At 39.6% G+C, this 26,061-nt stretch overlaps 2 protein-coding genes across 2 annotated transcripts; both read left to right on the top strand.

Annotated features, from left to right (window-relative positions):
• Nucleotides 1–359: 359 nt before the first annotated feature.
• LOC118238821 (E3 ubiquitin-protein ligase TRIM69-like) lies at nt 360–11,474 on the top strand. The gene is made up of 2 exons (XM_035447047.1): nt 360–365; nt 10,135–11,474. Exons 1-2 carry the CDS (start codon nt 360–362, stop codon nt 10,750–10,752), a joined length of 624 nt encoding a protein of 207 aa, XP_035302938.1. The 3' UTR covers nt 10,753–11,474.
• A 3,855-nt stretch (nt 11,475–15,329) lies between these two features.
• On the top strand, nt 15,330–22,514 carry LOC100752000 (E3 ubiquitin-protein ligase TRIM69). The gene is made up of 4 exons (XM_035446975.1): nt 15,330–15,906; nt 16,742–16,764; nt 16,849–16,973; nt 21,100–22,514. Exons 1-4 carry the CDS (start codon nt 15,691–15,693, stop codon nt 21,636–21,638), a joined length of 903 nt encoding a protein of 300 aa, XP_035302866.1. The 5' UTR covers nt 15,330–15,690; the 3' UTR covers nt 21,639–22,514.
• The last annotated feature ends 3,547 nt before the right edge of the window (nt 22,515–26,061 follow it).

The raw sequence follows: 26,061 nt of genomic DNA, 5'->3' as shown, positions 1-26,061 counted from the left end.
ACGTTTAATAATAAAAAAATAGATTACCACCTGAAATTTAAAAGAACCCCTCCCCAAATAAAATAAAATAAAGTAAAATAAAAGGGGTTGGTAGGCCATTCCAGTCCAATCAGAGTTTTTCTTTCTCAAATGCGAATATGATCAAAGCAACTGACAAACTGTCACGGAACCTGCCAGACCACTCTTTGGCTTTGCGTCTCTTCTCCAGCTCCTGAACTTTCCCTCCTTTTCTCATGGGCCCCGAATCCATTCCTAGCAAACTAACAGGCCCAGGACTATTGGTCTGCAGACATCCTGGGCCCTCTGAGCAAAGCCAAGTTGCCTGTCTCTGCCCCTTGGTGGCCTGATGACCAAGCTTCATGGAGGTAAGTTACTGTCCAACAACCCTGCAGGTTTTCTGGACACAGTGTGGAAAACAAGATCATAGGAATGGACTATAGATTGTGGATCAAGATAGGAAATCAAGGAAATATTTAGCGTGTAGCTTTAACCTTTTATACTTTCTCTAGGTCTTTGGAAAAACAAATTAGAAAGGTGGGTAAGAAAATAAGGAAGTCTACCATAACTTTTAAAAATAATTAAAATAAACATTATACAAAAGGTTACCTTCCTTATTAGTAACTTTATTAACTTTAGATGAAAAATTATTAATTATAATGTTTTTTCATGCTACCACATTTGGTGTGTTATATTTAAAACAGGAGAAATTAAATATTTTAAAAATTACATTTGTGTATTTTGTGTACATGCGTGGGTGTGCAAGCCATAGCATGTGTGGAGGTCCAAAGACAACTTGCAGGAATCAATTCATGCCTTCCTCCACGTGGATCTCAGGTATTGAACTTGGGTCATCAGGCTTGGAGGCAAACATCTTTATCTGCTGAGCCATCTCCCCAGCCCAGTTAAAGGTTTTAAATAGATTTCCTTGTTCTAAGACACCTTAAAACTAAAGTAAAGGAAGTCAGTCTTCTAAACTTTGGTGTTGTCACGGAGACTTAAGGAAACAATTATTTACCATAAGAGGGGAAAATCCACTAAAACACATCAGGAAATCCCAACACACGGTCCCTGGTGTTGACATCATTTCCCACCAGTTTTTACTTATGAAACTTACTGTTTGGTGTTCTGATTTGGTCGGTTGTGTTTTGCGTTGGCTTGGAACTCAAGATTCTCCTGCCTCCACCCCCAAATGTCAGAGTTACAGGTTCTCGCCAGCACCGTCAGCTAGAGGCTGAATTTTGTCGTATGTAGCTCTTCACTATGGTGATCAGGCTCTAACCTCCTCTACTTCAGGACCTTGAGGTTTGCTCATGCTCTGCTTTGTCCTTAGCTTCTGAAGCAAACTGAGCAAAAAAATATTTTGTTTACATTTTCTGTAGGAAAAACAAACAAACGCTATTGCCTTTTCATACTATGCTCTCATCCCTTTAAAGCCAAAGTCAGGGAAAAATTACTTTTCCTTAATTGTAAAACAAAATATTATATGACAGTGAACTTCCTGTTACTTCCACTACTCAGGCAGAGGCTGGAAATGGTAAAGTCAGCAAGTTTTGAGTCTTCCCTCCTCCTATGGACAAGGCACACTCAGGAAGCAGTGGGTTTTGTTGTTGTTGTTGTTTAGGCAGAGCTGGCTCTGCCATTTTGCTTATTTCTAGATGAGTTGTATTTTTATTCCTAAGGTCAATTTTCTTTTTATAATAAGGTTTCACATAGCTCCAGGCTGGCTGAAGACTTGCTAGTAACTAAAGCTGCCCTTGGACTCCTGTCCTTTTTTGTCTCCCAAGTGCTGGGGTTGTTGGTGTGTCCCATCATGCCCAGTCAATCCTTTGTAGGAGGGTGGGGGGGTGCGGGGTGGGGGATGTGAGCCAGGATGGGTGTGGTGATATCTTAGTCAGGGTTACTATTGCTGTAATGCAACACATGACCAAAAGCAACTTGGGGAGGAAAGGGTTTGTTGTGCTTATATAAATGTCCACAGCGCAGTTCATGACTGAAGGAAGTGAGGGAAGGAACCCAAGCAGAGCAGGAACTTGGAGGCCAGAGCTGATACAGACCATGGAGAAGTGCTGCCTACTGACTTGCTTTTCATGGCTTGTTCAGCCTGCTTTCTTATAGAACCAGGGCCACCAGCCCATAAGTGGCATTACCCACAATGGGCTGAGCCCTCCCACATCAATACTTACCAGGCTTGCCTACAGCCCAATCTTATGGAAGTATTTTCTCAATTGGGATTCCTTCCTCTCAGATGACTTTAGCTTGTGCCAATTTGACATAAAATTGACCACCATCTTTGTAGCCCATGGTACTTGAAACACAGGGCAAACTTCTTGCTTCAGTATCCCAAGTACTGGGATTACTACATTCAGGCAAGCCACCACGTCAGCTTAATGTTAGTTTTCGAGGACAGTCCTGAGCTCAGAGTGCAGATTTGGGATTCACCTATGTAGAGGCTTTACATGAACTCATGGAATTACTCATTTGTTAAGAGAGAGTATAGAGCTGGAAGGAAGGTGGAGAAGATAAGCAGAATAGAAAGAGGAGGAGAAACTAGTCATAGCCAAAGAACCAGGGTGGCAATGCATTCAGGGGCCAAAGGATAGAATGAGTTCAGGAGGATGAAGACAAGAGTATGGGTAAAGAACAGAGATTCGGACAGGCTACCTCCAACACATCTGCTAGACCTACCACAGCAAGGTAACTTGATAGGCCTAAGAATGAAGGAAGAACCAAAGGACAGTGAAATGCTTAATGTAATGCAGCTTGTTTCCTCTAAATTGTTTTTTAAATTGTGTGTGTGTGTTCATGGAGGACAGAAGAGTGTGATCCCTTGGAGTTGGAATTACAGGAATTTGTGAGTTCTGGGATCTGAATTCCAGTCCTCTAATAAAGCAGTAAATGCTCTTAGGCACTGTGCCGTCTTTCCAGCCATTCTCCCTGTAATACCTTCTTGCTTTATCAATGAACTGATTTCACCTGCATCTCTCCATTTCTTCTGTTTTTTTTTTTGCTTATTTAAAATGTATCTGCCAGATTCTGCCTCTCTTGATCCCCCCCCCCCCCCGCTTCTCTCCAGAGACTGGGACTAAAGGCATGTTCCCCCATGCCTGAGCAGATTCTGTTTCTTTAATGATTTTCTATGTTCCACACGGTATTTCATGGTGATCTTGTTGCTCCTATTGTCTGTTTTCTGATTCTTTTGTTTTCAAGTTAGAATTCATGAGGGGCTCTGGTTTGCACAGGTCATCTTTTGCATTAGTTAACAATTGGGGTTGCTGGACAGACTATGAAATGGTTCAGAAGTCCATTTATGGTTTGGGAAAGGAAGTGGTAGAACATGGTTCATGTAGGCCTTACCTTTAGCAAGGACTGTGGGGATGGTAGTTATTGTAACACATTTAGTAGACACTGAAGAGAAATCTTAGTTTAAAAAGTCAGGTGTGCAAAGAGTAACACATAGGATTGTTTATGACATTACTAATTATTGACTTTGGGTCTCCTTTCCAATGGGCTGCAAAAGAACTCCATCTATATTCTTTGGGAAACGACATCCACACAGATTATGGCTGATGTTTCATTACTCATCTTGTCAAGATGGTGTATCACGTTAAAATCCATCCCTTCCCATCTGCCCCCATTCTCTCCTAAACATATATGCATGTGCATATACATGTGTATATCTTTCCCTAAACATGTAGAAATGTTGGATACAGTGCTAGTGACAATTTTTGAGTGGTGAAATATTAAAAACAATGATTCCCCTTCAAAGACGAAGAAGGTGTACTGGCATACCTGTAATCCCTATACTTGGAAGGGGAAAGGCAGGACGATTTTGAGTTTGAGGGAAGCCAGGCTCTATATTGAGACCCTGTCCCAAACAAGCAAAAAACTCAAGGAGAATGAAAAACACAGGGAGAGCAAGCAAAAACAAAAACAAACAAAAAATCCCCCAAAGCAAAAAACCAGACAGCCTCTTTACAATGGCATAGCTAGAGACATTATTTGGGTACCAGCTTGTTAGGAAAGACTACACAATACAGTAAAAGCCAAACAGAATGTTCCGGGGGACTAGGAATGCAAACCTTGCATAAAGAGAGAGTGACATAGTTTTCAACAGAAGTGCTTCACCCTACTATCCAACACCAACAGCAATGAGACCAGACAAGCTGGCTGAAGCCAGGGCTTTCCTAGATCCACTTGTCAAGAAGATTTAAGGCAGACCAAGGCAGAGTCCATCTGATGGTCAGGTGGAGTGGAGGAGATGCTGTACAATACACAGACCTGCAGTACTGGTTCACTTCGGGGAGAATCATGTACATGTTGTTTCAAGAAGAAAACAACCTCATATTTATGGACCTGCCTCCACTTTCACACAAGTCTTTCCTAAATAGGTAACCCAGGAAGAACCCATCTCACTCAAAAGTATTTAAAGAAACAAAGTAATTGGGCTGGAGTGATGGTTCAGTGATAAAGTGCTTGCCAGGCAGGTGCAAGGACCTGAGCTGGATCTCCAGCACCCATGTCAAAAGCCAAGCATGGGGGTGTATGCCCTAGTTTTAGAAGGGCAAAGACAAGAGAAGCTCTGAGATTCACTGACTAGCCTAACTGGTGAGCTTCAGGACAATGACAAGCTGTCTTTTTGTTTTGTTTTGTTTTTTTGGTTTTTCAAGACAGAGTTTCTCTGTATTGCTTTGGAGGTTGTCCCTGGAACTCACACTGTAGACCAGGCTGGCCGCTAACTCACAGAGATCCGCCTGCCCCTGCCTCATGAGTGCTGGGATTAAAGGCGTGCGCCACCAAGGCCCAGCGACATGGGCCCGGCGACATGCTGTCTTAAAGGGTCAGATTGCTTTCCTAAAGATGACACTCAAAGTTGTCCTCTAGGCACTCCCCCACATAAAAAAAGAAACAAAAAGTTAATGGCAACTATCAAGAAAGAAAGGGATAAAATTGTCCAGAACAAAGAGAGAGAGTTATGGCACAAGAAAACACGAACAAGAGGAAATGGAAAGAACAGCAAGGCTTTCCAATGCCTGTCTAGGAGCTGTTTGGGAAGAGAAACTGGAAGCAAAGTGTAGTGGTTCATGCCTGTTATCACCAGGGGGCAGAGGCAGAGGTAGTAAGGCCTACCACTGACATATAGATGCAGTGAGTATGGGCACTAGGGCAGAGCTGGTACTCTGGGCTTATAAACAGCAACAGCCTCACAGGTGGAGACTGAAACAACTTTTGGTGGCTCTTTATCAAATAATAGTGTCTTGGATGGCATATAATATAACATTCTGCAAAGCAGGATGTTGTTTAGTGTAAAAATTCAGGCTCTGGAATCAAATACCTTTCATTTAAAATAACTAAGATAACATATATCATAAAATTAACTATTTAGGGGCTGGAGAGATGGCTTAGCAAGCAGTTAAGAGCACTAGCTTCGCCGGGTGTTGGTGGTGCACACCTTTAATCCCAGCACTCGGGAGGCAGAGGCAGGTGGATCTCTGTGAGTTCGAGGCCAGCCTGGTCTCCAGAGTGAGTGCCAGGATAGGCTCCAAAGCTACACAGAGAAACCCTGTCTCGAAAAACCAAAAAAAAAAAAAAAAAAAAAAAAAAAAGAGCACTAGCTTCTCTTCCAGAGGTTCGGAGTTCAATTCTCAGAAACCACATGGTGACTCACAACCGTCTGTAATGAAATCTGGTGCCCTCTTCTGGCCTGTAGACAGAACACCATATACATAATAAATAAATAAATAAATCTTTTTTTTTTAAAATTAACTATTTAAAAATGTATAATTCAGCTGAGCGTTGGTGGCACACGCCTTTAATCCCAGCACTCACTCAGGAGGCAGAGGCAGGCAGATCTCTGTGAGTTCGAGGCCAGCCTGGTCTACAGTGTGAGTTTCAGGACAACCTCCAAAGCAATACAGAGAAACCCTGACTCGAAAGAAAAAACAAAACAAAACAAAAAAACCTCCAGTAGCATTTACAGATGGTTGTGAGCAACCACGTGGTTGCTGGGAATTGAACTCAGGACCTCTAGAAGCACAGCCAGTGCTCTTAACAAATGAGTCATCTCTCCAGCTCAAATTTAGTACATTTACAATGTTGTACAGTAGTTTACAATAGCTACCTCTATTTCCAAATGTTTTTGTCATCCCCAAAGGAAATCTCTTTTCTATTAAGCAGCCATTCCCCGATTTTCCTTCTCCCATATGCCCTAGCAGTAATCTTTCTGTCTCTTAAGGATTTACCTATGTTGAATATTTTATATGAACAAAATCATAAAATGTGATCTTTGCTTATTTGTTCTGAGGTTATTTTGTGCTGCTGGCCGTTGAACCCCGGTTCTTACTAATTCTGGGCAGTACTCTAACCACTGAGAAGCACACTCAGTCCAGCATAATGATAAAGTGTGTGCATGTGACATATATGCATGAATGCACACGTGTGAGTGTACATATACCTATGCATGCATGTGGAGGCCAGTGGAGGAAGTTGTGTGTCTTCTTCCATTGTTCTCTTCTTTAGTCTCCCAAGACAGGGTCTCCTACTGCTTTCTGGCTAGGCTGGTGGCAAGCAAGCCCCAGAGATAGCCCTGTCTTCACCCTTGCCAACTTTGAGGTTACAGGAATACATGACCATACCTGTTTTTTTTTTTTTATACTGGTGTAGGAAATCTGAACTCAGGTCTGTATACTTATGCAGGAAGTACTGTAACTGAGCTGTCTTTACATTCCATCATAGGGTTTTGGATTTTTTGTTTGTTTTGTTTTTCAGACAGGATCTCACTATATAGCTCCATATTGCTATCTTGGAACTCACTATGTAGACCAGGCTGGCCCCTAATTTGTAGAGATCTACCTCTTGGGTGCTAGGATTAAAGGCATGTGCCACCATGCATGGCTCTATGTTCAACTTTTTGACAAAGTACACAAATGGCTGCATTATTTTACATTCTCATTAACAATGTCCTATAGAAAATATGTATGGGTGTTTTGCTTGCATATGTCTGTGTACCTCATGTGTGACTGGTGCCAGTGGAGCCAGAAGAAGGAAAGCATCTGGACTGGAGTTTTAGATGGTTGTGAGCAGCCATGTGAGTGCTGAGAATGAAACCCAAGTCTTCTGCAAGAGCAGCAAGTGCATCTCCAAGCCTTCTCTCCAGCCCCCAACAATGTACCTTTTAAAATTATATCAATCCTAGTGTGAAATTATATTTCATTGTGAGATATAATGAAACTAATGAATTCAAAATTCTCATGTGAATCTTCATCATGGCTAAAGTATTGAACATCTTCGCATGTATTTGTTGACCACCTACCAATCTGTTTTCTTTGGACCAATGCTATGCAAGTTCTCTGTCCATTGAAAAATGATTGCTAATCTTTTTTTGTGTGTTGTGAGAGTTCTTTTATTCTGGATTCTAGAGCCTTACAAGGACTAGAATTTGCAAATAATTTCTTCCTTTATGTAATTTGTCTTTTACTTTGTGAAAGGATGACTAAGGATACTTTGTTTTCATATTTACCTAGCTTTAATATCAAGAAAATGCTAACTTCAGCTAAAGGGTCAAGAAGTACCACCCTATTGTCTGGGAGAATTTGAAAAGGATTAACATTCATCTGTTAACTGTTTGATAAGATTAACAAGTGAAATCATCTGGTCCTGGGTTTTACTTTATTGAGTTTTTAATTATTAAAAAATTATTACTGGTTAAAATATTTTCTTGCCACAGGGATGTTCAGGTTTCCTATTTCTTCTTGAGTCAGTCTTAATAGTTGATGCGTTTCTAGGACCATTCCTATTTCATCTAGGTTACACATTTGTTGTCATACATTTGTGCATAGTAGTTTAAGATTTTTTTTTATGTGAGGCCTGTAATAAATAAAACCACTTGAAATCTTAGTGATTTGACTTTTCTGGTATTTTTCTTTTTTAAAAAAATTAATTTGTCTAATCAACTTTGTAGCTTCTCCACCCACTAAAACCACTACTTTTATTTTAGGCCCCAGCTAGCCATTGGCAATTTTCCTGCTTCAGCATCCTAAGTGTGAGATTACAGATACGTACCTTCATGCTTAGCAAAGCTAACAAGCTGCACTTTTGATTGCACTGATTCCACTGTTCTCTATTTCACTTATCTCCACTCTATGTTTTCTTTCTTCTGCTAGCTTCAGGTTTAGTTTGTGCTTTCCCCACACTTGTTCTTTAAGGGCACTTTAGGCAATTTATTGTGAATTTATTTATATATTTACTTACTGACTTATTCTCGGGGTGCTGAGAGATCAAACCCAGGGTCTGGGGCATGCTGAGCACATGCTCAACCATTGACTTATTTTCCCAGACCATTTAAGAGATCCCAGACAGGATCCCTTCATGTTGTCCAGGCTGGACTCAAATTCCCAGGCTCAAGCAACCCCTCTGTCTCAGATTCCCAAGTAACTGGAAATACAGGCACATATCAGGGCACTAAGCTCTCTTTCTTATATTTTTTAGGTTTTGTTGTTGATGCTGCTGGGTCTAGGAAATGAGCCAAGGGCCTTTACGTGCTAAGCAAGCATTCTACTACTTACCGAGTGCCATCCCATTTTATTTTTTTTAATATTTTATTTATTTATTTATTTATTTATTTATTTATTTATTATGTATACAACATTCTGCTTCCATGTATATCTGCACACCAGAAGAGGGCACCAGATCTCATAACGGATGGTTGTAAGCCACCATGTGGTTGCTGGGAATTGAACTCAGGACCTCTGGAAGAGCAGCTGGTGCTCTTAACCTCTGAGCCATCTCTCCAGCCCCCATTTTAGTTTTTTTTATGTCAGTGTTTACAACTATATATTTCCCAGATAGTACTGCTTTTTATTATAAGTTTTAGTATGTTGTATTTTTTTATTCGTTCATCTCAAAATATTCTCTAACTTTATCTCCTTTGATCCATTGGTTAGTTAAGAGTATGTTGTTTAGTTTTCACATAATTGTGAATTTTTCATTTTGCTTATTATTGATTTCTAGTTCCATTCTGTAGTATCTGAGATGACACTTAATCTTGGTCACTGTTCTATTGCTGTAGAGAGACACCATTACCATGGCAACTCTTATAAAGGGAAGCATTTAATTGGGTCTTGCTTACATTCTGGGGTTTAGTCCATTAGCATGCTGGGAAGTATGGCAGCACACAGGCAGACATGGTGCTGGAGAGTTAACTAAGAGTGCTACATCTGGATCTGCTGACAACAGGTGGGGCAGGGGGCTCAGCCTAGCTGGGGCACCTGAAACCTCAAAGCTAACCCCCAGGGACACACTTTCTCCAACAAGGTCACACCTCGTAATCCCTGTCATGTAGTGCCACTCCCTGATGACCAAGCATTCAAGTCTATAAGTCTATAGAGGCCAATCTTATTCAAAGCATCACACATTTCATGTGAGTTTAATCCTTTCAAATGTATTGAGATTTGTCTTGTAACTTAAAACATATGGTTTTAAGGAATGTTCCACATGCATTTGAAAATAGTGTATTCTGATGCCGATGGGATCTTAAGTGTGTGCTCAGGATGCCCCAGATACTGCACATTTCTAGGTATGTGTGACCCATGGGAAATAAAAATAACCGATGAAAGAGAAACTGGAAGTAAAAATTTCATTGCATAATTGAAGAAGATTGGTGAAGTGAGGAATGTATAACAAACTATGTATCTTTGAAAAAAAAATATGTATCTTTGATAGAATATTTTCTTCTGCTTTGGGTCTGTATTAAAACTTGAAATGGTGCCACAAACTATGATGCTAGAAAACGGTATTGTTTTATTTTTAACTTTATTTTTATTTTATTTATTCAGTTATTTTAAATGATGTATTTATTGGTTTGTCCAAATGAGTGCAGTCCCTGTGAAGGCCAGGAAAGGTGTTGGATCTCCAGAAGCTGTTGTTACAGGCCATTTTGAGTGGGTACTAGGAACTGAACTTGGGTCCTCTGTCAGAGCAGTATGTGTCCTTAATTGCAGAGCATTCTTTCCAACTTCCATTGCATTGTTTTCAAAGAAGAGATTATGATGCTTAGCTCCTTTAGGAATGACATTCTATATCCTTGTGTATTGAAATGGGCAGTAAGAGAACCTTAACTAAGTTGTTTTTTTCCCAAAGGTATCCTCCAGGCCCTCCTCCAACTTTGATCCAGGCAACTATGTTGAAGTGAATGAGACAACCACTCAGGCACCCTCAAAAGTGGTGATACAGGATATTACTATGGAGCTACACTGCCCACTGTGTAATGATTGGTTCCGTGATCCACTGATGCTGAGCTGTGGCCACAACTTCTGCCAAGCCTGTATCCAAAACTACTGGAAACTGCATGCAAAGGAAACATTCTGTCCTGAGTGTAAGATGCTATGCCAGTATAGCAACTGTACATTCAACCTTGTGCTGGAGAAGCTGGTAGAGAAGATTAAGAAGTTACCCCTGCTCAAGGGCCATCCACAGTGCCCAGAGCATGGAGAGAACCTGAAACTGTTCAGTAAGCCAGATGGGAAACTGATCTGCTTTCAATGCAAGGATGCACGGTTGTCTATGGGGCAGTCTAAGGATTTCCTGCAAATCTCTGATGCTGTCCGTTTTTTCACGGTGTGTGAGACCTGGGCCATGAGCAATCCCTTAGGAAAACTCTTTTGGAGGGCTGCTTCTTTCTTCTGGCCTCATCCCTTTCATGAGAAAGCCTTGGAAAGTTCTTCTCTAGAGATGCTGTATGTAGGAAAGGCACTATAAGGGAGCTATGGCTGGTTCTTTCAGTCACACACAGGGTAAAGCATGAACAGAACAGAAAAGACTATTCCTGTTATAAAAGTTTCAAACTTTGATGAAGTTTCAAATAAGTACAACAATAGAAATAGTATATGATAATGTGTTATTGAGAGCTAAGTTTTGTCACATTTGTAACTCCTAAGTGTTTAGGGTTTCTGAGAGGGTCAGGGGAAAAGTATGAGACTAGAACTGTGAACTCATTTGGATTTGGATGGGCAGAAGGAAGAAAGAAATGTTCCAATAAGAATGGCATATGGAAAGGGTTCAGATGTAGTTACAGTAGCCTTCTCAGATCCCCGTATCTAGACAATAAGATGTCAAAACTTAACTGTTTCTGTTGCTTATTTTACTCACAAATTTTGTTTTGGTGGTGCTGGGGATAGAGTCCAGGGTGTAGTATAAGTAAAACAGGTATTATGCGGTATTATGCTATTGAGCTAATCCTCAGCCCTAGTCAACAATTCTCAACAGAGACAAAAATACAACACAGTGGAAGGGTAAGATGTCTTTGTTTTAAGAGTTTACTTGAGCAAACACAGACTTATTAGAGAAAATGAGAGAGAACTCTGGGGTGGGGGGAAGTCCAAAGAAGGAACACTTCAGAGCTTATTTATTCCCTGGCACAACATGTCTTGATATGTCTTTTCCACCACCTTTCCTCGTGTGTGTGTGTGTGTGTGTGTGTGTGTGTGTGTGTGTGTGTGTGTGTGAGTGAGAGAGAGAGAGAGAGAGAGAGAGGGAGAGAGAGACACAGAGAGAGAGACAGAGAGAGAGAGACAGAGAGATTGAGAGGGAGAGAAAGACAGAGACTGAGAGAGAGATTGAGAGGGAGTACAATGTGAAGGAGTTGATTCTTTTCTTCCATGATGTGGGTTCTGGAGACTGAATTCAGGTTGACAAGCTTAGCAATGAGTGCCTTTACCCACAGAGCCATCTCATCCATTCCAGCAATGAGCTAACTTTACATTTAATAGTTCCTTACATTAAAATTTCTACATTGAAACAAATACTGGTGTGCCTTCTATACCATGGCAGAGTCTCTTCTGGAGCCAGGACTGCCATTTGTTTACCCTGTCCTGTTCCACACCTGCCTCCCTGTGCTATTGGTGCAGCTCTTTTCCTGTTGTACACAAGTCTCCTTGTGCTACAGGTGCGCGCGCGCGCGCGCGCGCGTGTGTGTGTGTGTGTGTGTGTGTGTGTGTGTGTATGTGGAGACTGAAGGAAAAGTTTTAGGTTGCACCTTAAGTACTTGTCCACCTTGTTTTTGGAGACAGGGTTTCTCACAAAGACCTTGGAATTCAGATTAGGCTAGGCTGGCTATTTGGCCAGCAAGTCCCAGGGATCTGTCTGTCTCCATCTCCCCATCACTGGACTTAAGTGTGTGCTACCATGCCCAGCCTTTTGCATAAGTGCTGGGGATCAAACTCAGGCCCTCACATTTGTGTGGCAGGTACTTTATTAACTGAGCCATTATCTCTCCAGCCCCTGGGGATGTACTTTGTTTTCTTTATCTCCAAAATTGCTGTGGGTTAATTCTATTTGGTATTTCTAGGAGGAGCTTTCTCTCTATCAGAACCAACTTCAGACAGTCCTGAAGGAGCTTCAGTCTCTCAGAAATATGCAGAAAGATGCTATTGCTGCTTACAAGGTGAGGGGCAGGGGAAAGGGCTTAAGAAGCAGAGCTAGAATATACCCTTCCGGTAACTCCAGCTATCTCAATAGAGTAAATGGCACCTGGGTTATAGAATTAGTACTATTTCACTGCAGGATAGGAAGAAATATATGGTGGGAAAAGTTCCCAATATTTGCTCAATTGAACAGATCATCTTTTGTTCTAACGTGCTGACTCTTTTGATTGTTAAGCCATTAGGTGAACAATGTGGTATTGAGATCTGCTTGTTCTGCTCTTCCATCTATGGCAAAATAAGGGCTTTACCAGTAAAACCTACCAAAGACTGCTACGTCCAAAGAAATACTTTTATTTCCTTTGTGTTTATAACCAGGTACCTCTGAACCATGGACTCTCAAATTATATTTCCCCCATCTGATATATCTTCCTTAACTGCTCCCAAACTATGTAAAGCTGTTGCTTATACATGCCTATCTACTTTAGGCTATACAGGAGTGCTAAACAATACTAATAGTAAAGATTCAGCAATTTGGGCTGGCAAGATGGCTCAGCAGTTAAGACGTCTTCCAGAGGTCCTGAGTTCAATTTCCAGCAAGCACATGGTGGCTCACAACCATCTATAGTGTGGTCTGCTGCCCTCTTCTGGCATAAATACATGCATGCAGATAGAGCATTCACATACATACATAGAGAGAGAGAAAGAGAGAGAGAAAGGTGGTAAATCAGCATCTAGGTTTGGAGCTAAATTGGAACTTCAGTTTCTTCATTATTTACTCTATATAGGAAAACCCTCTTTGGCATTTGGCATCTAGAAAAATAAGTAGCCTCAGGGGAAAGATAGGCTTCCAGAGAATTTTGTTACTGTTTTCTAGTTAAGATACTACAGTCAATATTCATTCAACAAATATTTATTGAATGGGTCAAGGCATTAGAATCCCATACTAGAACCTGGGTTTGGGAAACAGGTATTAAATAATGCCAATAATACCTATAAAATAACAATAGTGACTAGTATATATGATATGAAAATATAGTAACAGAGAGACCTAAGTGGAAAATCTAATTTAAGTTGTGGAGAAATAAGCTCTGAAGAAGCCACTTGAACTGGAGATGTACTCAGTAGGTAGAATACTTACCTAGCATGCATAAGGGCCTGGGTTTTGTCACCAATATTACATAAACTGGGCACAATGGCACACACTTGTAATACCGGCACTCAGGAGAAGGAGGAGGATCAGAAGTTCAAGGTCATCTTTGGCTACATACTGAATTCTAGGCTAGCCTGGGACAGTGGAGACCCACTCTCAACTTTTTTTAAGGACTAAAGGATGAATAACTTACATGAATTGAGTGAAGGGAATACGAAACAAACAGCCTGGAGAAGAGTGTTGTAGAGATAGGGAAAGATACAAGGAAAAGTTCAGAAGCAGGAAGTTAAACAGAAAAATGTCCGATAAAGTTAGAGCATGCTAAGCAAGGTATACCAAAGAGGCAGTTATGGCCCAGCCAGGCATGTCTTTGTATGAAAGACATTAAATATTTTTGAATACTTGAATTCTTGGATACTTGATCTTGTCACATGAGAAATAAAGAGTTGTAATCAAGACACAGTTTTATCTCATTTTGAAAATGTCTTATTACTGTGTGAAAAAAAGGTTAAAGAGACAAAAACAAGATGATATGGTTAGAAAACTATTGCAGGTTAGTATGCCAAGAACAATGGCACTTAACTGTACTAAAGAGCAGCGTATGCAGAGATAACAAGGGCAAATGGTATAGGGAGGAAACTATATAGATGTAGTGATTTATTAGATAAGAGGAGTGATTTGTAGTATCAGGTTTGGGTTGAGGAGTCTGGAGCCCAAAAGCTGGAGAAAAGCTATCAGCATTTAGATGGAATTTAAAGCTGCAGGGGGCCAGGGAGATACTGCCTAGAAAGTATAGAATGAGCTTAGGACAGAATACTAACTAATTTTAATATTTAAAATAAATGTGGTTAGAGGTAGTGGAAGCAATTATACTGGGAAATCCTGAGAAAGGTGAAAGGGAAACTGGAAACACATTGGTTAGAAGAACAGTTAAGACTATGTTAAGAGCATGATAATGATTATCCATGGAATCTAAGTTACATAAGACAGGCCATGAAGGTAGAAGTTGATTAATAGAAACAGAGGGGGTCAATGATTACAAACTCACTTTGTTGTTTTCTTGAGACAGGGTCTCTCCATGTAGCGCCACTGTCCTGGAACTCACTATGTAGACCAGGCTAGCTTCAAACTCATAGAGGTCTGCCTGCTTTTGCCCCCTGCCCCCTCCACCAAGAGCTGGGATTAGAGCCATGCACCACCACGCCCAGGTTGAATACAAACTTTCATTGAGATTCAACAGTGCTACAGTAAGGAGCAAGTGAACTTGGAGCAAAACAGTTATTTTGAAGATGATACATTCTCTGGGAATGATATAATTCTATGTGTGATTGGGAATAATTGGAGAAAGCTGTAAGCCATTATAAATGAAGACAATAAGGAACTGATAAGCCAGGATATATAGAGTTCACCAGGGAGGAAACTGTAGACACACACACACACACACACACACACACACACACACACCTCACATGTACAAGCTGCAAGTATCACAATTATCAATTTAGCACTTTACACATTGTTCATATCCTGTTTCTTTTATGTTGTACTGGCAGCAAGAGCAGCTCTGGTTTTGAAAGTACAGTTCCTCCAGGCTCCTTATGGCCCTAGTTTAACAACATCACTTGGTAGATGCTGTTTTGCCAATCTAGGAAGGTTATTGTTAGTATTAATTTTAGAATGTTTAGTCAGGTGCCTTTAATCCCAGCATTCCAGAGGCACAGGCAGGCAGATCTCTGAGTTCAAGGCCTGCCTGATATACAGAGTGAGTTTCAGGACAGCTAAGGCTACACAAAGAAACCCTGTCTCAAAAAAATAAAAACCAAATAATAATAATAAAATTGTTTTAGAATGTTGGATCGACTCTGAAACATTATTTAATAGAGCACTGTTTATTATCCAAGCACTGAGAAAAAACTGAAAACAAAACCTTTCCTTTTACACCATTAAACTAGCCAGGAAAGAAGGAATAAGCTCTGTTTAGTAGGATTGAATGTTGATGCTAAGCAGCCATTTGTTTGGAAATTTCCAAGGTGTGTTGTGGGATGCGAGCCCCTGTTTCTAAGTGCTAGTCTCAGTAGTAATTGTGGTGATGATTATGGAGGTTTCCAGGACAACAAGATACAAATGCAACAATACCTTTCCTTGGAGTTTCTAAAGCTGCATCAGTTCCTGCACAACAAAGAAAAGGACATTCTAAATGAACTCCGGGATGAGGGGAAAGTCTTGAATGAGGAGATGGAGCTGAATCTGAATCAGCTTCAGGAACAGTGTCTTCTTGCCAAAGACATGCTGATGAACATTCAGGCACGGATGGAACAGAATTCCTTCAACTTCCTCAAAGTGAGATTCCACACCGATTTGATTATGGGTACACGTGAAGGAGGGAAGAGGGCCTGGACTTGTAGAGGGAAAGGAAGCAAACCCTAACCAAGTTCAACCCCACCCAATCCACCCCACCCCACCCCACCCCACCCCACCACAACCCAACCCACTGCAGTGCTTTAAGATCCTCTGTGAGAAGCTGCTTTTGTTCTATGTTCAGTAGAAAACTGTGTTTCATCTTCCTATGAAACACGATTAGTACAATTTCATCAATAATGTTATATGAATCAATATTTTTATTTTCCCATAAAGAACCTTGTAGCTGGAGTTACAGTTAGTTTTCAAAAAGTATGTATCTGATAGCCGTTGTTGAGTTTGGGGCTTACAGAAATCATAAAGAGAACTATTTAAAAATCTTTCTGTCAAACTTTGCTACCTGAAGTCTCACCTCTAAAACAACACTGGTGATCACTTTAGTACTCACAAGTTTGGTCACCCTTGGCACTGGAACTGCTTCTAATCTTTTCTTGTGGGAGTATTTAGAAGTGCTCACTTAAAAAAGAAAAGTTGACCTTGACTATCGATTTACTGGCTCCTCTCCTATATCTTAAAGAGCTGGAATCATAGAAATCAGTAGGTTAGCAAATGAGAGGACAGCTATCATGGGTTAGATTGGGTGCTCATTAGAGAAAGCCTGTGGAGGATGAAAATTGTTGTTGGAGATGGACTGAGGATCACATGCACAGAAAGCCAGGATTGATGAGTAAACCTGGATGGTGATCAGAATAACCAGACAGATCTCTAGAGATGATAAACAGACACCTGACAGCTCTATTTCTCCTTTTCTCTTTAGGACATCACAACGCTCTTAGATAGGTAAGTGCTTTTCCATGGTACTCTATCCCCTTCCTTCTGCCCCTGGAGGATGTCTAAAAAATAAACTATTTGTGTCCCTTACAGCATGGAGAAAGGAATGAGGGCACTCTCACCCAGACAGCTTATCTCCAAAAAGCTGAGCCCAGGCCGCTTCAAAGGTCCCATCCAGTATATGATCTGGAAGGAAATGCAGTCCATTCTCTGTCCAGGTATAGTGGGAAGTAGCTACTCATTCCTATGGCCCCTAATCTACATTTCATCTGTGGGGCCTCTGCTGTGTCCCGTTAGTTCTTTAGCTTAAGACTGGATGAAAATGGACTTGGGTGGAGTTTTAAGATTTATTTCTGTATTTTATGTACATGAGTGCTCTGTCTGCATGTACTCCTGCATGGCAGAGAGGGCATCAAATCTCATTGTAGATGGTTGTGAGCTACCACGTGGTTGCTGGGAATTGAACTCAGGACATCTGGAAGAGCAGCCAGTGTTCTTAACTGCTGAGCCATCTCTCTAGCCCTTTGGTGGAGTTAGTCAAAAAGACTTTTTCTTTTTCTCCAGCTGCTATGATCTAAGAATATGTGTCTTTGAACTAACAATGCATGATAATCTAGTATTAGAATCACTCTTCAGCCCATGCTTTTGTTTGCTCTAGCATGTGTAGAAATGGCCACAATATTATCCTGTTTTGCTGCATCAGTTGTATGATTCTCTGGAGTGTCTCTGCTCTGAAGGCATTTTCCATACATACTCCTTGTATATATTTAGTCTTTATAGGTCTTTTAGTGCTTGACAGTCATAGCATAGAGCACAATATCCTGAGAGTGTTAGAGATCAACAGTGCTTCGACAAAGACCAATTCTTCAGAAGAAAAGCTTATCTAATTTCAGTCGATAGTCTAATAAGCATGTTTTTGTGTTCTTATAAATATCAAAGGACTGAACAGGACAAAATAACACAAGTGGTATTTAAAGAAAAAGAAATAATATTCTAGATAAGATGTGTATAGAAATAAAAGTTTAGATAGCTTTCTCAAAATTCCTATAGATGTTATTATTGTTTGTTATTGATTTTAACTAGGTTTAGTTAAAATCATAAATATATCCCAGTCACATTTTCAGGTGACTAACACTGAAAGAAAACAACTTCAATGAAGTATAATTATATATACCCAGTGTATAAACAGATTAGTTTTAATAAACAGGTAAATATCTCTGTGAGCAAGATACAGATAGATGGGGGCCAGGGAGATGGTTTAGTGGATAAAGTGCTTGCTGAACAAACACAAGGACCTGAGTTTGAATCCCTTGCACCTATGTAAAAAGTGAGGCATGGTGGCACACAACTGTAACCCGGCACTGGGGATGGAGTTGGGGAAAAATGTAGACCTTAGGAGGCTTGCTGGGCAGCCAGTCCAGTTGAAAGAGTGAGTTCCAGATTTCAGTGAGAAACCTGTCTCAAAAAATAAGATGGAGAGTGATTGAGGAGACACCCAAAGTGGACCTCTGGTCTCCACATGCACCTGCATAGGCATACCTGTGTACACAAACATGCACACACACACACACACACACACACACACACACACACACAGATGTCTTTTTGCAATCAGTTCTTTCTGTATAGCTCTAGCCCTTAATGCTTGCTGATCTGCTTTATTTCACTTTGGAGGTGTCTTTTCAAACTTTTGATTTAATGTAAATCACACATTACAGTATTGTGTGTCTAGATTTTTGTACTTACCACAGTGCTTCCTTTGATTCACCTATGCAGTTGCACATAGCAATACTTTTGTTTAATGGTTGGGCTATTAAGAATAAAGTTGTGTCAATCTGTTTACAAATCTGTTACAAAACAGATTACAAATCTGTTTACAAATGGTATGGAAAATACCACTTTTCCTACTTTTTTGTTTTTTGGTTTTTTTTGGCTTTTCGAGACAGGGTTTCTCTGTAGCTTTGGAGCCTATCCTGGCACTCGCTCTGGAGACCAGGCTGGCCTTGAACTCACAGAGATCCACCTGCCTCTGCCTCCCGAGTGCTGGGATTAAAGGCGTACACCACCAACGCCCGGCTCACTTTTCCTACATTCTTGACAAAACTTGATATTGTCAATCTTTCTAACTTTAACTATTTAACCTTAAGGATAGTAACATTTCATCATTGCTTTAATGTATATATCTCTAATGTCTAATCCTGTTAAACATCTCTTCACATGATTCTCTGCCATTCCTATGCCTTGTTGGTGAGATATAGTCAATCTTTTGACTACACTTTTGTTGGATTGTTTTATCATTAAATTGTAAAGGGACAAGTCTGTTATCACTCATGTTTGTTAAAAAGGGGATTTAAAGAAAACAAAACAAATCGGTATGTGTGTATGAGTTTGTTCTCCTGAGTGTGGCTGTCCACAGAGGCCAGAAAAAGGTATTAGATCCCCTGGTACCAGAGATATAGACAGTTGTGAGCTGCCTGACATGGGCACTGGAAACAGAACTCTTCTGCAAGAGAAGTATTATGTGCTGTTAACTTTTGAGCCATCTCTCCAGCCACAGATTGCTCTTTGAAGGTTTCTTTTTTAATTTAAAGTTTTTGAGATGGAGTCTTTTGTAGCCCAGATTGGCTGAGAGTTCTGTTGAGCTCCCCATCCTGTTTGTTGTTTCCACCCCTAAGTGTTAGGATTACAGGCATGCACCTGATATAAAACATTAAAACAGCAGCAGCAGCAGAAGCAGCAACAACAAAACCAGGATCTCATTATGGTGCTCAGGCTGGCTTTGAAATTAGGACCTTTCGGTCTCAACCTCCAGGTGCCAGAATTATGGGTGTGTGCTACAGTTCCAACTGAATTTTAATTGACACATGGTATTTGTCTGTATTTATAGGATGCAATATAATATCCAATACATGTATGCAACGGATAATAACTAAATCATGGTAATTAGTATTTATATTTCCTCAAACATTTATCACTTCCATGTGCTGGAAACTTTTGAACTCTTCTAGTTGTTTAAAAATATATAATAAAGCCTGGGGATATAGCTCAGTAATAAGAGTTCTGGCCTCGAATATACAAGGTCCTGAGCTTAATCTCCAGCATTGCCAACAAAACAAAACTACTGAGGAAAAAAAATATGTTAAATTATGATTACTGTATTTTTCTATAAAACATTCTACCCCAACCTTCCCTATCCTTTCCAGCCTCCAAATGATCACTAGTCTATTTCTATGAGGCAAACTTCCTTAGCTTTTACATATTTTAAAAAATCTTCACCTGTCATAGAATTCTATTATTGTACAATACAATATAAATCAATTACTTACAAATGTGAAATTAAAGATTGTTTACAAAGTTAACCCTGGTTTTGTAATTACCAGATTCAAATGACATAGTTACTTGGTTAGATTGCCATAAATATTTCTAAATGTTTGCTTTCATTGTCTGTATTATTATTATCTTGTCCCAGGCTGGTAACCACATAATTTGTGGACTCCATTCTGAAGAGCAGTGGCACATACCACTGATGGAGAATGTCCTTCTTTATGCTGTGAATATGTTTCTTTTATTGGTTGGTGAACAAAGCTGTTTTGGCCAATGGGCAGGCAGGATGTAGCCAGGCAGGATGTATAGGCAGGCCTACCAGACTAGAAGAATTCTGGGAAGAGGAATGCAGAGAGTGAGTCACCAGGAAGAGGCCATGTAGCTACTAGGAAGGTAGGATGTCCAGGCATTTTCCGGTAAGCCAAGGCCATGTGGAGGAGATACACAGATTAATAGTTATAGGTTAATAATTAAGAGAGAGCTAGCCAGTAAGAAGCTGGAGCCATTGGCCAAACAGTTTATAATTAATATAAACCTCTAGTGTTTATTTGGGGCCAAACAGCTGCAGGACTCCGTCTTCTCTACCTCTAACAGATAGTCTCTCTCTCATACACTGGCAACTAAGTGCATTCAATCTACCTTCCCCCCTCTCTGCTTAGCCAAAGTACACATCTCCTATGTTATATCCCCATTGAGAGACACTCCTTGGTTAGGTTTCCTAGGACAACCTCACGTAATTTTACCCCTTTTGTATTAGTCCAGATTCACATTATTTGTATTGTTTCCTTCAGTAGAACATAACTTACTTCAGAGCAAAGGCTGATTTTATCACTAATATTAAAAGGCCTAGAAATAGCAATATGGATACCAAGCAATAGAAAGTATATGAGAAACTTCCCGACTAAGGGTTTATGCACATTGGGACAAAAACACAAGTATCTATGTTAGTATTATTTCTTACTATGGAAAATTGCATTCACCTCCTTTCCCTTCTCCTCTGCTATCTCATTTTCTTACTAGGCCTATCTCAATTAACTCTGGATCCTAAAACAGCTCATCCAAATCTGGTACTATCCAAAAGCCGGACAAGTGTGTGTCATGGTGATGTTAAGCAGGTAATGCCTGATGATCCAGAGAGGTTTGATTCAAGTGTGGCTGTACTGGGCTCAAAAGGCTTCACCTCTGGAAAGTGGTACTGGGAAGTAGAAGTAGCAAAGAAGACAAAATGGACAGTTGGAGTCGTCAGAGAGTCCATCATTCGGAAGGGGAGCTGCCCTTTGACTCCTGAGCAAGGATTCTGGCTTTTAAGACTAAGGAACCAAACTGATTTAAAGGCTCTGGATTTGCCTTCTTGTAGTCTGAAACTGGATGATCTCAACAGGGTGGGCATCTACCTGGATTATGAGGGAGGGCAGTTGTCCTTCTATAATGCTTCGACCATGACCCATCTCTACACCTTCGGTAGTCATTTCACGGAGAAACTTTTCCCTTACTTCTGCCCCTGCCTTAATGACGGTGGAGAGAATAAAGAACCATTGCACATCGTACATCCACAGTAATTAGTCATACTATTGTATAAATTCAGAGCTTTATTAAAGTATTGAAATAGTTTACCAATTTCACTGGATTCTCTTTCCAATTTATGGGGAACTCTGACAGAATGAAAGCAGGATCACAAACTGAGTTACATTTCCATTTCCTACATGGATTTTGCTGAAGCCTTTTGAGATAACATTCTACTTCTCTGGGGTCTTCTAAGACATAGGAGTTTCCCTGAATATGATTCTCATGTTTCTGGAGCAAGCTGCAACTTGATTTTGTGATGCCTGGAATCCCTTTTTGAATGTGCTGCCAGCATAAGGGGTCTCTGAAAGAATGGATTTTCACATCTGCACTTTTCCTCCTGTTTAATCATCTATTTTTTTCTTTGCTGCTGGGATTTAATTATAAAATTTCATCTCATTTCTTTTCCAAAACATGTTGCTGAAAATTTGCTCCAGAGACTTAGAGAATGCCCTGAACTAGTTTATAACTAATCATGTCTTCCTGCATTCGCTCAACATACTTTTTAGTCTAGCAAATCTTTGGTTCTTTTTCTTCTTTTCAGTTTTTTCTGCTTTACTAGTGAGAGTTGCCTGTTTCTCCTATATTAAAATACATTCATGTTTCCATCTGCTTTGACTCTGTCCTTTTTCATAAGTACTATATATATTTCAATTAACAGCATTTTTCATCTTACTCTCTTCAACATGTTCATTCTCTAGCTTGTTCCTTCTTTCTAGGTTTAGAGTTCTTGATATCCACAGTACTTTTGATGAAATGGCACTAGTTGGTCCTCTTTGGAATTTCCCATCTAAAATTGCTTTTATATAGAACATGTATACATCTATAATAAATGATTTTTGTAACTAGCACAACATGATTAAAAGGCTACATTTAAAATTTACTATTTTTCTAAACAAAATATCTTACTTTTTTGTTTATGTGTATGTGTGTGTATCTGAGTGTGTGCCCCATGGATGCAGGAGCCCGTGGAATACCAAAGAGATGCTGCATTCCTTGGAGCTAGAACCAAAATTGGGTCCTCTGAAAGAGCAGTACATACTCGTAATTACTGAGCCATCTGTCCAGTCTCTTACTATGTCATATAATGACTTCACTTCAACCAGAATGTGATGAGGACTCATTGTGAGCCTGGAACTTTACTCGGTGTTGTCACTGTCTCTCCTCTTCTCTCCTATCAACTAATGTACTTTTTAAATTATTTCTAAGAAAAAATACCCAATGTAGAGGTCTAATGAGAATAATAATAAAAATACTACTAACAACTTAGCTTTAGAACCCAAGCAGTAATGAAACATTGGTGGCTCCTATGTGCCTCTTTCAGTCTCCAGGTATTCACTACTCTGTTTTGTATGAAAACACAAGACATGGGCTGCAGAGATGGCTCAGCAGTTAAGAGCACTGACTACTCTTGCAGAAGATCCAGGTTCAGTTCCCAGCACCCACAGGGCTGCTGCTTATAAATACCTCTAATTGCAGTTTCAGGGGACTGGTGCTTTCTTCTGACTCCCTCAGGTTCCTGTACACATGTAGTATGCATGCATACTCAGACACACATACATGCACATAATGAATAAATACATAATGTTTATATAAAAATCCCTTAAAAATATAACCTGTAGCTGTTTTTTCTATACATGTATTTTATTTTTTCTATATAAAATTCCATTTATTCCTAATATATATATATACACATATATATATATATATTCATTTTATTGCTTTATTTGAACTTGAAAATAAATGGTATGATGTTGTATGTCTCCCTGGCATTTTTAGAAATTCAAAATTATGGTGTACTAGTATTCCTTCCCTTATCCATGGTTTCATGTTCCACAGTTACAATAATTACCTACAGTCAACCAGGGTCTGAAAATATCAGTGGGAAATTCCAGAGATAAATGATTCACTAATTTAAGATTGTGGCTCTGAGCATTGGCGGTGCAACTCAGTGGCAGAGACTTATGATGTATGAAGATTTGGGTTTAATTCCCAGGACTGCATAGACAAACAAATAAAAAAATAAAACATGCAGTTCTGAGTAGTATGATAAAATCTCATGCCCTCCTCCTCCTCCCACTTGGGATCGATAGAGCAGCATATTCATAATGTATATACTGACTTCCTCATGGTAGTTGAGAGAAAACACATTAACTTTTGTTCAACACATTCTTATAACTGCTCTATTTTATTACCGTCAATCTCTTTCCATGCCTTATTTATAAATCAAAATTTGTCATAGCTATATATGTGTAGAGATGGGAAGTATTATAGTACATAGAGGGTCTGGTATTAGCTTCTGACATCCATTTGGGATGTTCTTAGGGAATATTGTGTTTCACTGTATGAAAATACAGTAATTCAGAGTCACTAGAGGGTAAAGACAGTTGCTGCCAACCTGATGACCTGAGTTTGATCCTTAGGATCTACATGATGGAAGGAGAGAACTGATTCCCTCAAGATGTCCTGTGACTTCCACATCCAAACCATGTCACCCCTCAAATAAAGAAATAAACACAATTTAAAATCTTAAAGGAGAGATGGTAATTTAAATACCCATTGTATAGTGATTGTTTCCATTTCCCCTTTTTGTTGTTGTTGATGTTAGCAATTAAGCTGCCATAAACATCCCATGTGTACTGCTGGATGTGCACATGGGAGCAAGAGTTTCCACAGGTGTATATCTGATAAATGCTGGCTGACATCAGACACATAACTTTAAGTAACACTAGATTGTTGATCAAAGTGATAGTATAGATTTATTTTCTCACTAGCAGCAGCAGTAGGAATTCCTATGCCTCTGTCTTTGCCAATCCACTTTTAATTAGTAAGGTCAGTAAGTAATGGTATGTCATTGTGGCTTTAATTTGCATTTTTGTAACTACCATGTGATTAGGCATATCTTCATGTGTTGGTGATTTGTGGGTCTTTAATAGAAAGTCTATTCAGATGTTTGCTGAATTTTCTAATTGGGTCATTTCTCTTTTATTGTTTCATAGGGTTACTTATAAATTCTGGATACTAATCCTTTGTTGATTATTTGCACTTCGGGTCCCTTCCCCATTTTCTGACTTGTGTATATTCACTCTAATTATGGTGACTTTGATGAAGAGAAATTTAATGGAGTCAAATTTGTGTATTTTTTTTCTGTCATGGTTAACACTATGTCTCAATAAAAAAAAAATCCTTTGCCTGGGTCCAAAAATATTCTCTTGTGTTCTGTGTGTCTTGATGTTTTACCTTTCATATTTAAGTGCTCAATGGTTCAAACAAACAGAAAATAACAAGTGTGAGTTTATTAAAAGTAGTGTCTAATTAAAAGTAGTACGAGGTCTGTACACAAATAAAAATTTAACAGACATGTAAGAATTAAGTGATAGATCCATAAGATTTTTACATGGCTTTCCTACTAATTGACAAAGAATCAGACAATATGAGTAATTTGACACAATGAACATATACACAGAACACTATATTCTAGAATATCTAAGAGCATTCTTTTATTTAAGATTTTATTTATTTATTATGTATACAACATTCTGCTTCCATGTATATCTGCACACCAGAAGAGGGCACCAGATCTCATAATGGATGGTTGTGAGCCACCATGTGGTTGCTGGAAATTGAACTCAGGACCTCTGGAAGAGCAGCTGGTACTCTTAACCTCTGAGCCATCTCTCCAGCTCCTAAGAGCATTCTTTTTAAAGATAAAAACTTACTGGCTACATACTTCCATTATAATGAAAAGGCTAACAAACTACAAAGGATTTGATCAAACAGACCAGCATTTTAATGCAGCTAAGCCATAAGTAACTATATTTAGAATTAGAAAAGAATATGTACTTGGAAAATTTTAAAATATATCGGTGTTAATAGATAGCTGTGTATGCCTATAATCTTCGCATTTAGGGGGTTGAAGCTTAGGATCACAAGTTTGAGGCTAGCCTGTAAATCTTATGGAAACTCACAAACAAAACAAAAGAATCAAATAACCCACTTAATAAAATGTTCTACTGAAATCTAAGAATAATTTGAACTGAGCAATAACTAAGAAATGACATCTCAAAAAACCTGTGACACTCAGTTCAAGAGGAACGTCACAGCCTGGCCTTAAAGGCTGAGAATCTGGTGTCTGGGTGTGTTCTGTGCCAACTCTGGATCCCTTTCACTGAGTTCTATTCTCAACAGTGTGTAAACTGGACATAGTGACATAGGCCTGTGATCACAACCCTCTGAAGGTGGAGGCAGGAGAACCACAAATTCAAGGTCATGTTCAGCTGCATTTCAAGAGCAGCTTAGATTATAAGAGACTGTCTCAAAATAACAAAAAATATGATATAGAGGAGTGGCAAGATGGCTCTGCTGATAGAAACCTCTTGCCATCAAGCTGGACCACCCAAGTTCAATCCCTGGAACTCA

The sequence above is a fragment of the Cricetulus griseus genome, chromosome 6 (assembly GCF_003668045.3).
Source record: "Cricetulus griseus strain 17A/GY chromosome 6, alternate assembly CriGri-PICRH-1.0, whole genome shotgun sequence".
NCBI lineage: Eukaryota > Metazoa > Chordata > Mammalia > Rodentia > Cricetidae > Cricetulus > Cricetulus griseus.
The sequence above is the reverse complement of the archived record's forward strand: the minus strand, read 5'-3'. Positions and strand labels throughout refer to the sequence as shown.